The sequence below is a fragment of the Haliotis cracherodii genome, unplaced genomic scaffold, assembly GCF_022045235.1.
Source record: "Haliotis cracherodii isolate W230 unplaced genomic scaffold, xgHalCrac1.p SCAF_5, whole genome shotgun sequence".
Taxonomy (NCBI): Eukaryota; Metazoa; Mollusca; class Gastropoda; order Lepetellida; family Haliotidae; genus Haliotis; species Haliotis cracherodii.
In genome coordinates, this window is record NW_027266308.1 from 67,174,823 (window position 1) to 67,198,254 (window position 23,432).

The 23,432-nt window shown below is 41.4% G+C and overlaps 1 protein-coding gene across 6 annotated transcripts in view; it reads right to left on the minus strand.

Moving 5' to 3' along the window:
* The window catches only part of LOC139442238 (centrosomal protein of 170 kDa-like), a 182,877-nt gene that overhangs the window by 124,725 nt on the left and 34,720 nt on the right, over positions 1-23,432 (minus strand). For all 6 annotated transcript variants that reach the window (XM_071223020.1, XM_071223016.1, XM_071223019.1 and 3 more), the window contains exon 2: positions 7,151-7,267. In XM_071223020.1, the coding sequence (XP_071079121.1) occupies positions 7,151-7,267 (117 nt within the window). The remainder of the gene's footprint in view (positions 1-7,150; positions 7,268-23,432) is intronic.

The following is a 23,432-nucleotide window of genomic DNA, read 5'->3' on the forward strand; positions in this document are numbered from 1 at the left end:
AAGAAGAAGTAACCTAGATTTATTTTCTTAATGTGTGTGTGTGTGTGTGTGTGTGTGTGTGTGTGTGTGTGTGTGTGTGTGTGTGTGTGTGTGTGTGTGTGTGTGTGTGTGTGTGTGAGTGTTAATGTTAGTGAGAGCGAGTGCTAGTTTTAGTGTGAATGTGAGTGTTAGTGTGAGTGTGTGACAGTGTGAGCATTAGTGAGTGTGAGTGTGTGTGTGTGAGTGAGTGTGGTAGTGTGTGTGTGTTAGTGTTAGTGTAAAGTGTTACCATGAGAGCGAGTGTGAGTGTGCACGAGCGTGAGTGCTTGCATGTGTGTAGTTGTAGCTCAATGCTGCATCGACAATATTCCACCTATATGACGTCGGTCTGAAAATACCCGACAATCCAATGGTCGACGTTGTGAGCATCTTTCATGCTGTCGGTGTATTATGCCTGGCCACCAACCAAGCGAGTGTGACCATCAGATCGCTTCTTACAGGCAGCCTAGTTTGCTGGGGACCTATATTCTATCCTGGATTCCACATGGGCTCCTTGATGACATCCATGACCGTCCCATGTCTCACTGAGCCTGGCTGAGCTGGGACTAACATGACATGACAGGCCACACACGATGTCGGCCAACATCAGCCTGTAACAAGGCCCACTTGTGACATGTGAACAAGTATACAGGTGACACCACGTCAACATCCAGCCTATCACACATCAGCCAATTCCCACATTTTATACAAGTGTTTATTGCTGGGCTGTCTACAATCCTGGAAACTGTTAAACTCCTTTTAGTGAATAGTAAGTCTGAAAGTAGGCATGATACCGATGTGTTTATACCCTGTCTAATGGAAGCTCAGCATTATCACTGAGATGAGAGGTAGATTGTCTTGGTTATGTGTGGGAAGAACGAGGAATGACCCCACGGTGGCCATATAGCATCCATTAGCAGTGTTCACCACCAGATTATCAAGCATTGAAAGGTTGGTGTCCATGAGAATCCTGTCTTGAGACGTGATGTCTGTGATGAAAGGGGAGGAGGGAAGAATATTCAAAACACTTGCCGTACATATTTTGTTGCTTTCCAGTCAACACTATTTCAGCCATGTCACGACTGCTTGTAAATATTAAGTTTGGCCCAGATGAACCAATGGTTAATATCAGCACTGTCCCATCCAATCCATCCAGAGCCTGAACAACCGATCCTATTTCATCACCACAAACATTTACGTGCTGGGGACCTAGTCTAACCCAGTCAACATGGCAGGTCAAGCAATAGAGGACTCTGGACCTATTCTAACCCACTCCACACTTGGGGTCAACAATAGAGTACTGGGGGCCGTGTTCTAACCCAGTCTACACAGCGGGTCAAGCAATAGAGTACTGGGGACCTATTCTAACAAAGTCTACACAGCGGGTCAAGCAATAGAGTACTGGGGACCTATTCTAACAAAGTCTACACAGCGGGTCTAGCAATAGAGTACTGGGGACCTATTCTAACAAAGTCTACACAGTGGGTCAAGCAATAGAGTACTGGGGACCTAGCCTAACCCAGTCAACATGGCTGGTCAAGCAATAGAGTACTGGGGACCTAGCCTAACAAAGTCTATACAGCGGGTCTAGCAATAGAGTACTGGGGACATATTCTAACACAGTCTACACAGTGGGTCAAGCAATAGAGTACTGGGGACCTATTCTAACCCAGTCCACACTGGGCGTCAAGCAATAGAGTACTGGGGATATTTGAGCAAGTAGACATTTCTCATGTTCAATAGTTTGCCCATTAGTTGCTTTTGCTCAAGTGAGTGCTGGAAAAAACACTTATATCTTCGAGGGATGCAGAGTCACAAGGGTGAGTGAGTGAGTATCTGCTTTGAACATGATAGTTATATCATGGCATGTCAGCTTGATGGGGAGGAAAGCCCAAAGTGATTCTGGTCCTATAATGAAGGTCACAAGAAATATGACTGGTTCAGTCATGACAGATACTTTACAGTTAAATATTGATAAATAAATTGCAAGTGATTCCATGGCATTTGATTGGCTAACCAAGAAATTTTTGTCCTGCAAACTACCAGACTACTGTTTCCTGATTGGCTGATAATAGAAAGGGCGAAGATGTGTGTCATTGATGCACTGAACAATGCAACTGATTTCGTATTGTTATCTTCACTTGTTTTTGTGTGTTTATGATTAAATAAACAGTCTGGGAAGTTATTATTGTAGGCAAATTTACTCATCAGAATTGATTTTGATATGTTTTTGCGTATATGGAGGGATAAACCTGAACATTGGTACGCAACCTCCATAAACGCAAAACATATTGAAGTCAATTCTCAAATAACCCCAACTGACAGAAGACCCTGCCAGTTCGTACCCTTGGAGCAGGATCCAGGAAGAACACTGCAGGGTCACAAAGAACAATTCCTACTTAGGAGATTTTTTCTACACTCATGGCTGATCTGTGTTTGACATACAGTTGATAGAGAACATTCTCTGGTGGTAAACAAACCATCCTCTACCTATGACCGTCCCAGTCCACACCACACTGGAAGCCTGTTTCCAGTGCATGCCCTTTGTTTATTTACTCACACGATTCTTGTTCAAGATTGACTTTAACTGTCACATCTGTTTCAGATTTACAGTCCATATTCATGTCAGAGTGTTTACATAATTCAACTGAAAGATATTCAGGATGTGAAGACAACAGCTAGCAATCATGTCTTCTATTCACAATAACAGTGGTAGATACTCTCCATATAGTCTACAGCTCATTCCGACAAATGGGTTGTAACATACCTAGATGCGGGGCACATGTAGTCCTCCCAGATGTACACTCATCCCGGACCTGCATGTACTTTATAGTTGTGTTTGACACTTACTTAACTAATCACTAGTCTTAAACTAGCATACACTAGGATGTGTCGGACAATCAACCTATGACTAGTCTTGGTCTAGCATACAGTAGGATGTGTCAGACAATCAACCTATGACTAGTCTTGGTCTTGCTTACACTAGGATATGTCAGACAATCAACCTATGACTAGTTTTATACTAGCATAACACTAGGATGTGTCGGACAATCAACCTATGACTAGTCTTGGTCTAGCATACAGTAGGATGTGTCAGACAATCAACCTATGACTAGTCTTGGTCTTGCTTACACTAGGATATGTCAGACAATCAACCTATGACTAGTTTTATACTAGCATAACACTAGGATGTGTCGGACAATCAACCTATGACTAGTCTTGGTCTTGCTTACACTAGGATATGTCAGACAATCAACCTATGACTAGTCTTGGTCTTGCTAACACTAGGATATGTCAGACAATCAACCTATGACTAGTCTTGGTCTAGCATACAGTAGGATGTGTCAGACAATCAACCTATGACTAGTCTTGGTCTTGCTTACACTAGGATATATCAGACAATCAACCTATGACTAGTCTTGGTCTTGCATTATGACACTAGGATGTGTCGGACAATCAACCTATGCTAGTCTTGGTCTTGCTTACACTAGGATATGTCAGACAATCAACCTATGACTAGTCTTGGTCTTGCTTACACTAGGATGTATCGGACAATCAACCTATGACTAGTCATCGTCTTGTATTATGACATTAGGATGTGTCGGACAATCAACATATGACTAGTCTTGAACTTGCATACACAAGGGTGTATCGGACACTGAACAATGTCTAGTCTTGAACTTGCATACACAAGGGTGTATCGAACAATGACCATTATCTAGTCTTGAACTTGCATATACAAGAGTGTATCGGACACTGAACAATATCTAGTCTTGAACTTGCATACACTAGGGTGTATCGGACACTGAACAATATCTAGTCTTGAACTTGCATATACAAGGGTGTATCGGACACTGAACAATATCTAGTCTTGAACTTGCATACACAAGGGTGTATCGGACACTGAACAATGTCTAGTCTGGAACTTGCATACACTAGGGTGTATCGGACACTGAACAATATCTAGTCTTGAACTTGCATACACAAGGGTGTATCGGACACTGAACAATATCTAGTCTTGAACTTGCATATACAAGGGTGTATCGGACACTGAACAATGTCTAGTCTTGAACTTGCATACACTAGGGTGTATCGGACACTGAACAATATCTAGTCTTGAACTTGCATACACAAGGGTGTTTCGGACACTGAACAATATCTAGTCTTGAACTTGCATACACAAGGGTGTATCGGACACTGAACAATATCTAGTCTTGAACTTGCATACACTAGGGTGTATCGGACACCGACCAATATCTAGTCTTGAACTTGCATACACAAGGGTGTATCGGACACCGAACAATATCTAGTCTTGAACTTGCATACACAAGGGTGTATCGGACACCGAACAATATCTAGTCTTGAACTTGCATACACAAGGGTGTATCGGACACCGAACAATATCTAGTCTTGAACTTGCATACACAAGGGTGTATCGGACACTGAACAATACCTAGTCTTGAACTTGCATACACTAGGGTGTATCGGACACTGAACAATATCTAGTCTTGAACTTGCATACACAAGGGTGTTTCGGACACTGAACCATGTCTAGTCTTGAACTTGCATACACAAGGGTGTATCGGACACTGAACAATATCTAGTCTTGAACTTGCATACACAAGAGTGTATCGGACACTGAACAATGTCTAGTCTTGAACTTGCATACACAAGGGTGTATCGGACACTGAACAATATCTAGTCTTGAACTTGCATACACAAGGGTGTATCGGACACTGAACAATATCTAGTCTTGAACTTGCATACACAAGAGTGTATCGGACACTGAACAATGTCTAGTCTTGAACTTGCATACACAAGGGTGTATCGGACACTGAACAATATCTAGTCTTGAACTTGCATATACAAGGGTGTATCGGACACTGAACAATATCTAGTCTTGAACTTGCATACACAAGGGTGTATCGGACACTGAACAATATCTAGTCTTAAACTTGCATACACTAGGGTGTATCGGACACTGAACAATATCTAGTCTTGAACTTGCATACACAAGGGTGTATCGGACACTGAACAATATCTAGTCTTGAACTTGCATACACTAGGGTGTATCGGACACTGAACAATATCTAGTCTTGAACTTGCATACACAAGAGTGTATCGGACACTGAAAAATGTCTAGTCTTGAACTTGGATGCATGGGAACGTAACTACTAACCAATCTCAGACTTCATATACTTGGATGTATCAGACACTAACTTAACTAGAACATGTCTCCCCCTTCCTTTTTTTAATACATTATCTGCCACCAAAAAGTGTTTGCAAATCCAAAAAACAATAATAGCAAATAACAGACTGGGAAGATAATGGTTTCATGCAGCAATATTCATTAGCTGTAGAAATTTGGCAGGAAACGAACAAGACATTTAACAAAAATCACTTTGAAAAATATGAAAAGACAAAAATTGCACATGTATAGTTTCATAATAATCTGATTCAAATACAAGACCAAATCACATTTGTCCTGAAGCTGAAAACATTGTAAGAAATTACACCTGAATAAAGACACCTTGTATGATCAGAACCACCAAGAGTTCTCTACCACCACAGTGAGATTAATAATACTACAATGTTCTTACAACAAGTCCTACCTAAAACTAAGGTGTAGTTCCAAGTTCATAGCATATCCAAATAAGGTTTGGGCTGAAATTTTATATTTATAAATATTCAAATCAAAATATACAACTATTGTAATTGACGTGCAGGTCAATTAAATCATTGAACTTAACACACAAAAATATTATGTAGAGTAAATGTAATGAGGACCAAGAAACCATTCCCAGCTATTACTAAGGAACATACGGGTATCCACGTCTCCTGGCGTCACTGCCTCCAGGCTGCATGCTATGCTGAGGGCCACTACTTACACAAATCATTCAGTTGAGAGATTTACTTGACGACAGTCTGCAGGCTGAGATTTGTTGGCTTTGATGACACAAGGCACATAGATTACAAGCGCATTCAACAAATAAAGACACCCCCTACTTCTAGAAATATCCAATTTATTGATGTGTGTCAGAGTCGACTGTTTTGACACCTGACAAGTTCGCGCAGCAGCTTTGTGGGAAGTCCTGTGGCGCAGACACTTTAAACATATGTAAATGTCCACATCTGGGTCTCTTTAAAAGTTACTTTTTATAATTCATGATTGCGGATGATGTATAAAGCTTGAGAGTGATCCCTGGTGTCACGGCCATGACAGTTGTGATGTATCTAGTGATGTACAACATATTGCGCAGGTTTCTGTGCAGTGAAGCCAGCACTGCCTGTTTCATCACAAGATTAGATGTCCCACTGTGACCAAATGTGACCCACCAGGAGCATAGGGACCTTATGGCTGCTGGGATACAATGGTGTTGTGACGTCAAAAGACGTTTGACGTCAACTTTCTTCAATGAGAATCACCATGTGTGGACTGTACAAAAATATCTTGTTTCTCTCTCGTTATTTTGTAATTTAATAAACTACCCCCACATCCTTACAGTGCAGTTACAATAGGGTTTTTCTACAACAAAGTGTATAAGTCCATGACTCCTAATGTGGGAAAATTCATACATTGAACTTCATATGCAGAGATTCAGGTTAAATCTCTAGTTTTAGAGTCAGAAAGTACCAGTAACATGAGCCTTTTCATCTCATTAGCCTGAATATCCCACACATCACACAACCTGCGACATAGTCATGATTTGTCAAATCAGTTCAAAATGATCAACCAATGTTGTCAGCAAATATTAAATTCTAATATGCATGTGTTTCAACATTCAAGCCACTCTTTCAAACTGTTCAGACATCCAGTCATGTGTAGCCATTGACTAATTCTTGACAGACTAAAGTTTGACTTCTTTCCTTTGAGGCATACAGATAACATAATAAAGAAGCTGTCTTGCATTTCTTCCAGGATAGAAACCCTCTGATTTGAAGGTTTAGGGAACCTCTGTTTCTGATATTCAGAGGTACAACCATGTTATTCTGTTTACACTTTGTAATTATAAAATGTTTAAGATCATCATCACTTGGTGGCGATAAATCAATTCCACATTTTAAATAACAACCTATTTGTCCGATATGGCCGCCCCTAAGGGAGGAGCCTGCGAGTCTCGTTGTTACTCACCTGCACTACGACATCACACTCGTCTCTCCCCAGGAACAGCATGGTCTTGGGAAGACAGAAGCGTTTGGACTTCTCCACCAGGTACCAGTCTTCTTTTGACCCACCATCTTCCCCGTCCTGAAACATGAAACAAGTTCATGAAACAAACATGTGGTGCTTTGGCCTACCATCTTCCCAATGCTGAAACATGAAACAAGTTCATGAAACAAACATGTGGTGCTCTGGCCTACTATCTTCCCCATGCTGAAACATGAAACAAGTTCATGAAACAAACATGTGGTGCTTTGGCCTACAATCTTCCCTGTCCTGGAACATGAAACAAGTTCATGAAACAAACATGTGGTGCTTTGGCCTACAATCTTCCCAATGCTGAAACATGAAACAAGTTCATGAAACAAACATGTGGTGCTTTGGCCTACAATCTTCCCTGTCCTGGAACATGAAACAAGTTCATGATACAAACATGTGGTGCTCTGGCCTACAATCTTCCCGAAGCTGAAACATGAAACAAGTTCATGAAACAAACATGTGGTGCTTTGGCCTACAATCTTTCCCATGCTGGAACATGAAACAAGTTCATGAAACAAACATGTGGTGCTTTGGCCTACAATCTTCCCCATGCTGAAACATGAAACAAGTTCATGAAACAAACATGTGGTGCTTTGGCCTACTATCTTCCCCATGCTGGAACATGAAACAAGTTCATGAAACAAACATGTGGTGCTTTGGCCTACAATCTTCCCCATCCTGAAACATGAAACAAGTTCATGAAACAAACATGTGGTGCTCTGGCCTACAATCTTCCCTGTCCTGAAACATGAAACAAGTTCATGATACAAACATGTGGTGCTTTGGCCTACAATCTTCCCTGTCCTGAAACATGAAACAAGTTCATGATACAAACATGTGGTGCTTTGGCCTACAATCTTCCCGAAGCTGAAACATGAAACAAGTTCATGAAACAAACATGTGGTGCTCTGGCCTACAATCTTCCCGAAGCTGAAACATGAAACAAGTTCATGAAACAAACATGTGGTGCTTTGGCCTACAATCTTCCCTGTCCTGAAACATGAAACAAGTTCATGATACAAACATGTGGTGCTTTGGCCTACAATCTTCCTCATGCTGAAACATGAAACAAACTCATGAAACAAACATGTGTTGTTTTGGCCTACTATCATTCCTGTCCTTGAACAAGCTGTCTCCCACACTGAAACATGATCAAGACTTTGAAACAAGAGTCATCAGGAGATGACATATTCTCCCACTTTGGTGTGACTGGAAAATGGAGTTTGGCTACTGATGTTGCACTTTTGGCTGATTGCCATTGGATACCTTCAGTTCAATGAAGAAAAAAATATAAAAAGCCCAAATCATCAAAAGGCTCTAATTCACCACTCGACTGATCTGTATAGCAAGTCTTATCAGAAATATTCATCGATTTTGAGTCCTACTCCAGAAACCAGTATTACCCTCATTTTTAGTATAATAATAATAATATAAGTGAAAAAAAATCATCCAAATCATCAAAAGGCATCAGTTCAGCACCAGATTTATCTGTATAGAGAGTTTTATCTGGAAATATTCAACGGTTTTGGCAACAGAAAACAGAAACCAGACAGATGGACGGACAAGCTGATCACTATATCCTTCCGTTTTTCAAACTAGGGGGATAACAAACAACTAAATTTTTTTTTCTAAACTTCTCTAACTTTCAATTGGTTAGAGTCAAGTTAAAAATCAGGAAGAGCCTAATATTCATCATCAACAGTTTTCTTACAAAACACCTGTGAAGATATTTGGGAAGGTGGTGTACCATGTCTGCATTACAATGGGGCCTACTAAACACAATGAGTATACAGGGATTGACTTAGCTGTATATAACATGCATCAGTGCAACCTATTATTGAAAAATGCAACCTAATATTTATGTCCACACACACCAAGTGCATGTCAATTTCTAAAAATTTGTGTCTAAACCTTGACACATCCACACAACATCGTCTTTGAACACATTCAGTACCTTTTTTTATACTAAGTCAATAACCCCTATTATTGTGCTATTTTTGGGCTTCATGTTGTCAAAATGGATACTTCAAGATTATGTACATGATTTAACTTTCATAATCTTATGGGTACAGGGTGCAACCAATTTTGTCTGGTGCAACCAATTTTGTCTGGTGCAACCAGGTTTTGTCTGGTGCAACTAGGTTTTGTCTGGTACAACTAGGTTTTGTCTGGTGCAACCAGGTTTTGTCTGGTGCAACCAGGTTTTGTCTGGTGCAACTAGGTTTTGTCTGGTACAACTAGGTTTTGTCTGGTGCAACCAGGTTTTGTCTGGTGCAACTAGGTTTTGTCTGGTGCAACTAGGTTTTCATCTCAAAATGCACCTGGTGCAAGTTAAAACACTTAAATTTTCACAATTTACACAAGGGTCAGAAGGGTAAGTGTGTGAGTATCTGCTTATTTCAGTTATATCATGGCATGTCAGCTTGATGGGGAGGAAAGCCCAAAGTGATTCTGGTCCTATAATGAAAGTCACAAGAAATATGACTGGTTCAGTCATGACAGATACTTTACAGTTAAATATTGATAAATAAATTGCAAGTGATTCCATGGCATTTGATTGGCTAACCAAGCAAGTTTTGTCCTGCAAACTACCAGACTACTGTTTCCTGATTGGCTAATAATAGAAAGGGCGGAGTTGTGTGTCATTGATGCACTGAACGATGCAACTGATTTCGTATTGTTATCTTCACTTGTTTTTTTGTGTTTATGATTAAATAAACAGTCTGGGAAGATATTATTGTAGACGTATTTACTTATCAGAATTGATTTTGATATGTTTTTGCGTTTATGGAGGGATAAACCTGAAAATTGGTACGCAACCTCCATAAACGCAAAACATATTGAAGTCAATTCTCAAATAACCCCAACTGACAGAAGACCCTGCCAGTTACGTACCCTTAGAGCAAGGTCCAGGAAGAACACTGCAGAGTCACAAAGAACAATTCCTACTTTAGGACATTTTTCCTACACTCATGGCTGATCTGTGTTTGACATACATTTGATAGAGAACATTCTCTGGTGGTAAACAAACCAGGTTCCTTAATGAGCCCTGAATATACAAACAACTGTGCACAAACTCATCTATACAGACGTCATATACGCAACTCTGCACAGTGGTGTGTAACCTTAAACCCTGAATCAGCCAGTCCCCGACTCTGGTGAACCTTGTGAAGGTGGTGTACAGTATCTGTATTACATGGAGGCCTACTATACACGGTGTATATACCAGCAATTGCACCAACCCATCTATACAGACAGCATAGACATACACCAGTGGTGTGTAACCTTAAACCCTGAACAGTAAGTCCCCGACTCTGGTGAATCTTGTTAAGGTGGTGTACAGTGTCTGTATTACATGGAGGCCTACTATACATGGTGTATATACCAGCAATTGCACCAGCTCATCTATACAGACAGCATAGACACACACCAGTGTTGTGTAACCTTAAACCCTGAATCAGCCAGTCCCCGACTCTGGTGAACCTTGTGAAGGTGGTGTACAGTGTCTGTATTACACGGAGGCCTACTATACACAGTGTATATACCAGCAATTGCACCAGCTCATCTATACAGACAGCATAGACATACACCAGTGGTGTGTAACCTTAAACCTTGAATCAGCCAGTCCCCGACTCTGGTGAACCTTGTGTAGGTGGTGTACAGTGTCTGTATTACATGGAGGCCTACTATACACGGTGTATATACCAGCAATTGCACCAACTCATCTATACAGATGGCATATACACACCAGTGTTGTGTAACCTTAAACCCTGAATCAGCCAGTCCCCGACTCTGGTGAATCTTGTGAAGGTGGTGTACAGTGTCTGTATTACATGGAGGCCTACTATACACGGTGTATATACCAGCAATTGCACCAACTCATCTATACAGACAGCATAGACACACCAGTGGTGTGTAACCTTAAACACTGAAACAGTCAGTCCCCGACTGGTGAACCTTGTTAAGGTGGTGTATAGTGTCTGTATTACACGGAGGCCTACTATACACGGTGTATATACCAGCAATTGCACCAACTCATCTATACATACAGCATAGACATACACCAGTGAATCCTGGCAAAGGTAAAGGGATGCAACTCTGCACAGTGCTGTGTAACCTTAAACCCTGAATCAGCCAGTCCCCGATTCTGGTCAACCTTGTGAAGGTGGTGTACAGTGTCTGTATTACATGGAGGCCTACTATACACGGTGTATAATACCAGCAATTGCACCAACCCATCTATACAGACAGCATACACACACACCTGTGTTGACAGATGGGGTCACATGCATGCTCCAAGTACCGAAATGCATGAGCACCCATGATTCAATAGCAATGATTCAGTGGCAATATCTCTAACAATAAAGTTGTTGTGTTTGGTTTCTTTGAAGATATACTCCATTTAAATTACAGTTATTACATATATTAATAAACTCAAATGTATTTCTTTATTAAGATAGCTTTTGTTATGAAAAAAAGAACTTGGTGAAAGTTATTACCAAGATATTCTTAAAAGCCCAGAACTCTCTTAACCTTTGTGTTTTAACAGTGAATATGTGGCTGTTTTGGTGGTGTCTCTCTTCTATAGTTGTGGCCTCCATGGGTATTCAGACCTGGCAGGAACAGGCAAACCATGGTCCTTCCACCACAATCAGGAACAGGCAAACCATGGTCCTTCCACCACAATCAGGAACAAGCAAACCATGGTCCTTCCACCACAATCAGGAACAAGCAAACCATGGTCCTTCCACCACAATCAGGAACAGGCAAACCATGGTCCTTCCACCACAATCAGGAACAAGCAAACCATGGTCCTTCCACCACAATCAGGAACAAGCAAACCATGGTCCTTCCACCACAATCAGGAACAGGCAAACCATGGTCCTTCCACCACAATCAGGAACAAGCAAACCATGGTCCTTCCACCACAATCAGGAACAAGCAAACCATGGTCCTTCCACCACAATCAGGAACAGGCAAACCATGGTCCTTCCACCACAATCAGGAACAAGCAAACCATGGTCCTTCCACCACAATCAGGAACAGGCAAACCATGGTCCTTCCACCACAATCAGGAACAGGCAAACCATGGTCCTTCCATCACAATCAGGAACAGGCAAACCATGGTCCTTCCACCACAATCAGGAACAGGCAAACCATGGTCCTTCCATCACAATCAGGAACAAGCAAACCATGGTCCTTCCACCACAATCAGGAACAGGCAAACCATGGTCCTTCCATCACAATCAGGAACAAGCAAACCATGGTCCTTCCACCACAGACAGGAACTCATGTCACCTTGGTGCAGGGAAACAATCTGAACTCCTAAAGCAGCTCAGTATGGGTCTGGCAGGTTCATCCTGGGCTCTGGCAGGTTCATCCTGGGCTCTGGCAGGTTCATCCTGGGCTCTGGCAGGTTCATCCTGGGCTCTGGCACATGCAATGCCTGCAAACTGCTGTAGAAGCAGGTCTCATGACAGTCCTCTATAAAAACTACATGTGCTCAGAGCCCAGCACACACCATGTTGGACAAGTACCCAATATAACATATTATTTGTTATATTTCACAGGTATGTCGAGGTAATTAAAATACACATCAGCCAGAGATCGCCTCTGTCATTCCTGCGACAGTTAATTAAATGATTTATCGAAATAATACCATTATTCTGTCATTATTCTGTCGAACCAGACAGACAGGTGGAAACATTGTCGTATTCATGTGCCCCAGATGTTTACAGACAGCATATCGCTTTCATATCCATAAATCAATAAGTTGATAACATTACCTACATACTCATTAAATTGTCAAAGAGAACTTGTTTAAACAAACTTGAGAAGGCAAATAGGAGTTTTTTGTTGTGTCCCCAACGAGAATACATTTTTGGTAAGCATTTTGACTTACAAAGAGTGTAAAATGCATTCCAAGACAGCATCCATGGGCTGTGTGTAACAACATCACCTGAGATTAGGGTTGCATCAGTTAACCTGTATTCTGTCTGTCAGGAATGTCACTTAACCACAGATAACCTACCTGGGTGATTCTGAAGAATAGGAGTAACTTGGATTTATCAGTCTTGAACACACTTTCAGATAACCATGTGTGTCAGCTTCATGAGAGAAGAACATGACAAGAATCCTATGATCAAGGGTTCAAATTCAGACTTGCCCTGATTATGATTCTTGGTCTGTCAGCACCTGGGCTCATTTTCACAAAGTGATTTTGCACTACGATTGTCATCAGTCCATGTTAAAGTATGGTAGTCATGGTAGTCTTAGCGCTAAGATGGCTAAGAGTGCCTTGTGCTTGTGAGTTTCACTTAAGTGGTAAATGTCTAAGATCTGCATCACTTTGAGCTTTCCTCTGAAATTAAGTTGACATGTTGTTGTATGATTAAAATATTGTTCAAAGTGGAAAAAAAAAACAACTCACTCACTCACATTAAGCCCCTGGTCATCTGACCCTCCCAGGGTTATAACTTAAATCAAATGCTTTACTTAAGTCTGGAAATTTGAAAATTTGTACAAACCCTGGCCGGGGCATCCATGGATGGAGAGCTACATTGATCAGGAAGAGAATTTATGGATGTCAACTTCTTTATTATTTATTATGAGGAACACAACATTTCGGAGTACATGCTTACTCCTTCATCGGGTGAATGATACACTGATCAGGCGCTGATCCAGGATGTTGGAAAGGGGGGGAGGGGGGCCATTTGTAACTTCGGGTGAGGGGGGGGATGATGGGACCCAAAGCCAACCCAAGAAATGACAGACTATATGTAAACTTTCATAATTTTACTTGAACAACCATATCAATACATTATCCAAATGTCATCAGAAAATAGAAAAAGATCCCCTCCCCCGGAACCCCCCTCAGGATCCGCTACTGTTGATGTATCAACTACTCAACCAGGACCCAGCAACTGATGGACCTACGGATGTCACACAACTGAAGCTTTGACATGCACTTCATCACACCTGCTACTGATGAGTTTCCTTGGGAGGTGACCTGCAGGCCTTCATTTATCCCATAGCAAAGTCGAACGCATAACAATCCCATTCTACATAACTCCAGGGAATGACTGTTCTCACAGAACAAATTTATCTTGAGGGACAAAGGTTGTGAATAACTGATTAGAGAAGGCATGCAATGAAAACGGTTTAAATTACATGCTAGACACCTTTATTTAAGAGTTAGTCATCACTGAAGTGCGCAGCCGCTCAGCGGGTGTTGCTGTCGACCAATGAAAACCATCAGGGATTATATCTTTATAGCAAACTTATCCCCTGGGATTAACACTCTTTAATACATGCATACACACAGGTAATAAACACATGTGCTTACCTGTCACCCTGTTAACAAAAACATCCTGATTGATATCAACCGAGGTTATGAGACGACATGTTAAGAGGGGTTTCCTACGGCAAAACTTTTAATAGTTGTGTTATTAGAATCGCCTGACCTAGATTTGAGACCTTGTGGAGAAAAAAATAATTAAGAGATCCTTGTATCTTTCCATACCCATATTCCAAAGTCAGATATTGTGATAAACATGATAAAAGTCCACATGGACCAAAAACAACAAAAATACAAGTCAGAAAAAAAGTCAATGATTGGTTAATTATGCATCTATGATCACAACAGTCTGTGTCAATTTCTTGTGAGCATCGTAGCCAGAAATCATATCTCAGCATTATTTTCAGCAGAATGAAGTCCTACTCCTGGTATACAAGTTATATAAAGTAAGCATGCTGGGCATAGATTTCAGATAGTGAGTTGGGGTTTACCAAGAAGACAGTCAGTCATCGCCCCCACCATCCTTGCATACTTTCACCAGTGCAGCACTTGCCTGATGTGCATACAAAGTTTCACAAAGTCTACCCTCATTTCAGCAAAAGCAAAAACAACATCCATTACACTGTAAAACATTCATTCTCCATGGTGGTTTTCAAACTTGAAATTCATCACTTAATGATGTATTCAAAATGTAAACTATAGTGCACATGGTTTCTGTGAAATTGGAGGAACTGTACACCATGTTCACACAAGGGCCATAACTCTGTATGACATTAGTTTTCAATTATGTTTTTCAAACTTAATCAACATTTTATCCCTTAATGATGATTTCATCCCTTTATCCAAAGTGGTTTTCCGAGAAAACTTGTCCCCTGGGAAGTCTCATGTATGAACAGAAGGATGGATGAACGGACACCAAACACATATCCTCTATCTTCATGGCAGGGATAATGCCAAAATTGAACATTATTTCACAAACATCACTGAGAGCTCAAACTGACACAGGGCCTGGGGCTTTAGACATCATGGTCATATAATGAATATGGGATTCAAACCCTCAACGAGTGGATCCAGGCTGGAAAGGGAAGGAACTCTGAACACTGGCTGATTCAACCTCTGGGCCACATTGCCCCTCAGATGACTTACTAAATAGTTTACCTTAATATCAGTTCCAGAACTTCCTGGATAGACCTCATCTATGTCAACACAGGATAGACCTCATCTATTGTGAACACTGGGTAGGCCTCATCTATGTCAACACAGGATAGACCTCATCTATGTCAACACAGGATAGACCTCATCTATTGTGAACACTGGGTAGGCCTCATCTATGTCAACACAGGATAGACCTCATCTATTGTGAACACTGGTAGACCTCATCTAAGTCAACACAGGGTAGACCTCATTTACTGTGAACACTGGGTAGACCTCATCTACAGTCAACACAGGGTAGACCTCATTTACTGTGAACACTGGGTAGACCTCATCTACAGTGAACACAGGCTAAGCCTCATCTACTGTAAACACTGGGTAGACCTCATTTACTGTGAACACAGGGTATCTACTGTAAACACTGGGTAGGCCTCATCTACTGTGAACACAGGGGTAGACCTAATCTACTGTGAACACTGGGTAGACCTCATCTACTGTGAACACAGGGTAGACCTCATCTACTGTGAACACTGGGTAGACCTCATCTACTGTGAACACAGGGTAGACCTCATCTACTGTGAACACAGGGTAGGCCTCATCTACTGTGAACACTGGGTAGACCTCATCTACAGTGAACACAGGCTAGGCCTCATCTACTGTAAACACTGGGTAGACCTCATCTACTGTGAACACAGGGTATGTATGTACTGTAAACACTGGGTAGGCCTCATCTACTGTGAACACAGGGTAGACCTCGTCTACTGTGAACACTGGTAGACCTCATCTATGTCAACACAGGGTAGACCTCATCAATTGTGAACACAGGGTAGACCTCATCTACTGTGAACACTGGTAGACCTCATCTACTGTGAACACAGGGTAGACCTCATCTACTGTGAACACAGGGTAGACCTCATCTACTGTGAACACTGGTAGACCTCATCTACTGTGAACACAGAGTAGGCCTCATCTACTGTAAACACTGGGTAGACCTCATCTACAGTGAACAAAGGATATATAGTCTACTGTAAACACTGGTATCACTTAGAATATTAAGTCGAACACAATGCTTCCATCCACAAGAAGCTAATACCGCCATGTTGTAAGCACAGATCAAACCAGTTGACACGTAACAAGGGAACAGGGCAGAGAACTCAGGTAAACAAGTTAATTGCAAAATCATAATTTAGAACCAGGTGCCACGTTAAACACAAGCCCACATGGATGAGGCAGCTGTTTGTCTAATACAAAGACAATACAATTAAGCTAAAATAACCCACAATACAACACTGAGTGCAAATCACTTATATCATTACAGGCCCTATGCAAACAGTTCCCCAGATAAAATGTCAGTCTTCAAACTGTTCAAGTCATAAAGGCACTGAAGTGACCATATTTCATGGCAGTCAAGAGGTACTAATTGACTCATTGCAAATCCACTCCACTTGCTGATAATCACTTCTCATCACAAGTCTGCGATTTCTATGATACAGGGTGCCAGGCGAACGCACTCTCTGATAAGCAAATCCAGCGTATTCACCTCACACCATAGTGTTATCCTATCTCATCCAGTGTAGATCCAGATAAACGCAAACTTAATAATTGTATCTGTAGAACAGACTGAAATACCTGGTGAAGACTGGAGACCACTTTCACTTGGGCATCAAAACAAGATATCAGAACAATGTTAGTGAGGCAGTGATTTCAAGCTTCTAAGTCCCGAGTTGCCCTCATATCTACAATTACTACTATTTGTCATAGTCATAGTCCCATGTCAGCAATATGTTTCAGGGGACATTGATAAGGAAATCAGATCAGAAACAACCTGACCAAGGGTCCATGTAATCAGGATATATTAAATTCTATTAGTGCAAAATCAATGTAAATATGGAGAAGTGAGATGAGGTGAAATGCGGTTTAACGTGTAGTCCAAAATAATTGCACTTATAAAGTGACATGCATGCACGTGTGTGGCTGCTTGTACTAGTCCGGACTAATGCCGATTTCATAGTGCTAGCCCACTGAGATACCATGCCGCAGTTTAACATGAATACCCCCCTCAGACACAGTATACTGACTCCGAGCCGACCAGTCCTTGTTTTAGCCCCTTAATGCCGAGGTTTAGACAGGGTCACAAGTACCATCTTTTAACATCTTTTGGTATGACGCGGCCTGGGATCATACCCGCAACCTTCTGTCCTCCAGGTACATGCTCTACCACTAGACCACGTAGGCGGCCTATTTAACACCTGTATAATTACAGGAGGACAATGCTCTGCACTCAGATGCCCATATCCAGTCACACTGTTGCACACATAGTAAGTGAATGAGTGAGTGAGTTGGGTTTAATGCTGTGCTGAACAGTACTCCAGTCTTATCGTGGCATATTGGATCAATGTGGGAGGAAAGCCTGAAGGGATGCAGTTCTCAGACATTTTTGGTGAAACACACAAGCAGGGGTATGGTGCTGACAAACCTGGAAACATAATTGGAGGAAACCGGGATTTGAACCCACAATCACAGGTTTCTTGCATGCCAAAGGAACGCAAATCTACGCAATGAATTGCAGTGCAATAGACGACAGGGCCACCAGTGCGACCTATAGGTTGGTACAATGAGTGGAACTGAGACATCATCTCTCTATAAGTTGGTACAATGAGTTACACTGAGACACTGTCTCTCTATAAGTTGGTACAATGTGTTGCACTGAGACACTGTCTCTGTAGATTGGTACAATGTGTTGCACTGAGACACTGTCTCTATAGGTTGGTACAATGAGTGACACTGAGACACTGTCTCTCTATAAGTTGGTACAATGTGTTGCACTGAGACACTGTCTCTGTAGATTGGTACAATGTGTTGCACTGAGACACTGTCTCTCTATAAGTTGGTACAATGTGTTTACTGAGACACTGTCTCTATAGGTTGGTACAATGTGTTGCACTGAGACACTGTCTCTCTATAAGTTGGTGCAATGTGTTGCACTGAGACACTGTCTCTGTAGATTGGTACAATGTGTTGCACTGAGACACTGTCTCTCTTTAAGTTGGTACAATGTGTTGCACTGAGACACTGTCTCTGTAGATTGGTACAATGTGTTGCACTGAGACACTGTCTCTCTATAAGTTGGTACAATGTGTTTACTGAGACACTGTCTCTATAGGTTGGTACAATGTGTTTTGCCCTGAGACACTGTCTCTCTATAAGTTGGTACAATGTGTTGCACTGAGACACTGTCTCTGTAGATTGGTACAATGTGTTGCACTGAGACACTGTCTCTCTTTAAGTTGGTACAATGTGTTGCACTGAGACACTGTCTCTGTAGATTGGTACAATGTGTTGCACTGAGACACTGTCTCTCTATATGTTGGTACAATGTGTTTCCTGAGACACTGTCTCTATAGGTTGGTACAATGTGTTGCACTGAGACACTGTCTCTCTATAAGTTGGTACAATGTGTTGCACTGAGACACTGTCTCTGTAGATTGGTACAATGTGCTGCACTGAGACACTGTCTCTGTAGATTGGTACAATGAGTGACACTGAGACACTGTCTCTCTATAAGTTGGTACAATGTGTTGCAATGAGACACTGTCTCTCTATAAGTTGGTACAATGTGTTGCAATAAGACACTGTCTCTCTATAAGTTGGTACAATGTGTTGCTCTGAGACACTGTCTCTCTATAAGTTGGTACAATGTGTTGCACTGAGACACTGTATCTCTATAAGTTGGTACAATGTGTTGCAATAAGACACTGTCTCTCTATAGGTTGGTTCACAGAGTGGCACTGAGACACTGTCTCTATAGATTGGTAAAATGTGTTGCACTGAGACACTGTCTCTCTATAAGTTGGTACAATGTGTTGCAATAAGACACTGTCTCTCTATAGGTTGGTACACAGAGTGGCACTGAGACACCGTCTCTATAGATTGGTACAATGTGTTGCACTGAGACACTGTCTCTCTATAAGTTGGTACAATGAGTTGCACTGAGACACTGTCTCTCTATAGGTTGGTACAAAGAGTGGCACTGAGACACTGTATCTCTATAAGTTGGTACAATGTGTTGCACTGGGACACTGTCTCTCTATAAGTTGGGAATCTTTAACTGTTTGAATGAAATACATCAAACATTTTAACTAGAAGAAAGCCTGCTGGGAATGTCAAGCCCAGACCTCCTTTTTCGGAAAATATGCTTATCAATCTAATATTCTTCAAAGATAGTGTTATTGGCTGTTACAGCACAGGTGGCCCAGTGGTCTAAGCAGTGACGGAAATAACAGCCTGCCCAACTGCCTGAGGCTGGTAACTTTTCTGTTGGGCTCATAACTCCTTGTAGATTCTCAAGTAATTGTTTGCATTACTTCAATGACTTCGGCGCGATTTGTCACATATTTTTCACAATTTTTCAATATTCATAATGTCTTAATGCTGGCAGGTAACTTTGAAGATGCGCAGGCAACATTTATGGGTCACCTGCCCAGGTTTTGTCTTGTTGGGTTTTGAAATCATAATTTATTTCAAACACTGCGTCTAAGGTACTTCACTGAGTAGTGTCCCTTGGTTGTGACATGATCCACTAGCGGTGGATTCAAACCAAAGATTACATTCTAATTATCATCCTTGACTTATCTGGCACATGGTTAAAATCTACAACCTGTGTCACTTTGGGCTTTCTTCCATATAACTGGACACTGTGGACACTGTGATCCAACTATATGCTCTCAAAAACCTCTTTAAACAACTCACTGCCACTACCCTGAAGGTACCTCAACTCTACTCCCAGAAACGCCTTGAGTTGAGAGTGTCCAAGCTGTCAGCAATCCTGTGTACTCAGGTAGACTTCACATGATACTTGCCAGACAACTGACTCTGACATGCTGATCTCAGCAGTGTCCACAATGATATATAAACATGGCAGCTTACCTAATCAGCCATACATTTAATGCAGTTAATATAGATCTGCCGGCTGGCCGTGTTACCTTCCTCACTACACCTTCGTGAACAATTCCATTACCGTCAGAGCTGGTCTCACAAATGAGAGAGAAGGGGTAAGCTCTACCGGCTGGCCTTTGTAAGTTGAGCATTGATGAAACCGATATCGCCACTTATACAAAATCATCTGACAAGTGTCTCTGACTTTGAAGGTATTCGCTGATAAGCAGTTTTCAGCAAGTTTTAGTGTATCTCTTCAGCAGTTATGTTGTACAAGTTTACCATACGGAAGAAGCACACGGTTTGCATTTCATAGAAACCTTGGATTTTTTACATGTGTGGAATAACACATCCATTAAATGATAACTATCACACAATTATTGACTTGGTAAACATTACATTATCCAATCATTTTAACTCAATGAAGAGCAGAAACTTTTAAAACAATATCTCAAGATAATACAGTAGTGGATTCTTACAAAAGTTTGCACATTGGTTTTTCGATTCATACCTCAATGAACCCAAAAAAATACAATGCTTATAGTTAAATTCGACAACATAAAATATGTTTTATCTACAATAGTTTATTGAAAAAGAGTTGCATATATCAAAACAGACAAAAATGACGAGATTGATAAACATTCCAGGTGTAGGAATACATACTGTGGCGTGACATGAATCAGGTGATCGTTTAATTTATGCACATAACTTGACATGCCTACACAGTCAGTAGCGAATCAACGGAGAGTAGGAACAAAACAATGTTCATTGCACCAGTCAATTAATGCAAGAGGCAAAAAGAACTGCAACAGTCAGACTGTAACGAACCGGAAGAAATATGTCCAGGAGAAGGCGGCTGTTTCAAATAACATGGTCAGTTACCGCCAAATTCAAACATTGCTTCCTTGATTACAGTAAAACACAGTTGGAAGAATGCTAGTCAGGAATGAAACCCAAAGACATGGAAGTTGAACTGAGGCTACCGGAAAAAACAGGCGAGCGAGCCTGTACCTTTGCTGTTTCATTCATTCTCGGCCCTCGGTTTCAAAGGGTAGTTTGGACAATGAAAGTCGCTAAATGTCCTGTGCATGACGATTCACGTGAGCAGAAAGGGAATTCCCTCGACTGTAATATTGGGATTCCCCGACATTCCGCAGTAATAAAAATAGTGCGCCTCAGTGGGCGTGGCTTAATCTTTTACATTCATTGGGAAATGAATGCAATAACACGTGACCAATTCAGCTTATCAGAATGCAGGAATTTCAATGAACACAACGAAAATTTAAATCATATGCATATGTACAGCCCATATACAGCAGATGGCCAGGAACAAAACATAAGTTTGTTATATCCGTCAGTTCATTATAAACGTTGTTTACTGTATATGTACATGATTATTCTTAAATTAAGACTAAAACAGTCAGGCAATACATGTAAAAGTTTTTAAAATTAATTAATTTTTACATTTCATCAGGCAGCTACAGAGGAAACATATGACAAAATAACAAAGTACACTGGAGTATATATCCTACAGATTGTTGACCCCTGGACCTACATTCCTATATAAAGCCCTGCATGCCAGTGTGACATTACTGAACGTTAAAGACACACAGGGTTTATACACAGACAAGTCTTATCAACAACTGGTCTGATTTTATGAGTTTCAAACTAAAAATCTAACATCATTCATGGCCTCCTTCCCATCACGTCATCTTGTTCTGTCAATGAGTTACGCTGTCATAATTATGCCGCAACATGCGTGAACGTTGGCTTTACATACAACTCTCTGACCTACCATTGTTGCAGCATAATCATGAACACTGTATTCAAAAAGTTGATTTGACCCATTACTGGGGCCAAAAGGGATATCCTTGTAGTACACCATCTTCCGATCGTATCACAAAAGGTAAACAACAATAATACTAAAACAAGGATTATCTTGTTGAAACCTAAAACATCAAATCTTCTCTGTGAGTTACGAAACATCAGTGTCACTTGTGTATCATACAGCAGGCTAAAGCCCAACCTTCAGATGGCAAACAACTGGTTGATAGTGCATGCACTGAACAACTACACACCAATGAGCTAGATGTGAACCATTCCCTCAGGGTACACACCAATGAGCTAGATGTGAACCACTCTCTCAGGGTACACACCAATAAGCTAGATGTCCACCACTCTCTCAGGGTACACACCAATGAGCTAGATGTCCACCACTCTCTCAGGGTACACACTAATGAGCTAGATGTGAACCATTCCCTCAGGGTACACACCAATGAGCTAGATGTGAACCACTCTCTCAGGGTACACACCAATAAGCTAGATGTCCACCACTCTCTCAGGGTACACACCAATAAGCTAGATGTCCACCACTCTCTCAGGGTACACACCAATGAGCTAGATGTCCACCACTATCTCAGGGTACACACCAATGAGCTAGATGTCCACCACTCTCTCAGGGTACACACCAATGAGCTAGATGTCCACCACTCTCTCAGGGTACACACCAATGAGCTAGATGTCCACCACTCTCTCTCAGGGTACACACCAATGAGCTAGATGTCCACCACTCTCTCAGGGTACACACCAATGAGCTAGATGTCCACCACTCTCTCAGGGTACACACCAATGAGCTAGATGTGAACTATTCCCTCAGGGTACACACCAATGAGCTAGATGTGAACTATTCCCTCATGGTACACACCAATGAGCTGGATGTGAACTATTCCCTCAGGGTACACAACAATGAGTTGGATGTCTGAACCACTCTCTCAGGGAACATACCCATCATCTAGATCTGAACCACTCCCTCAGGGTACGTACCAATCA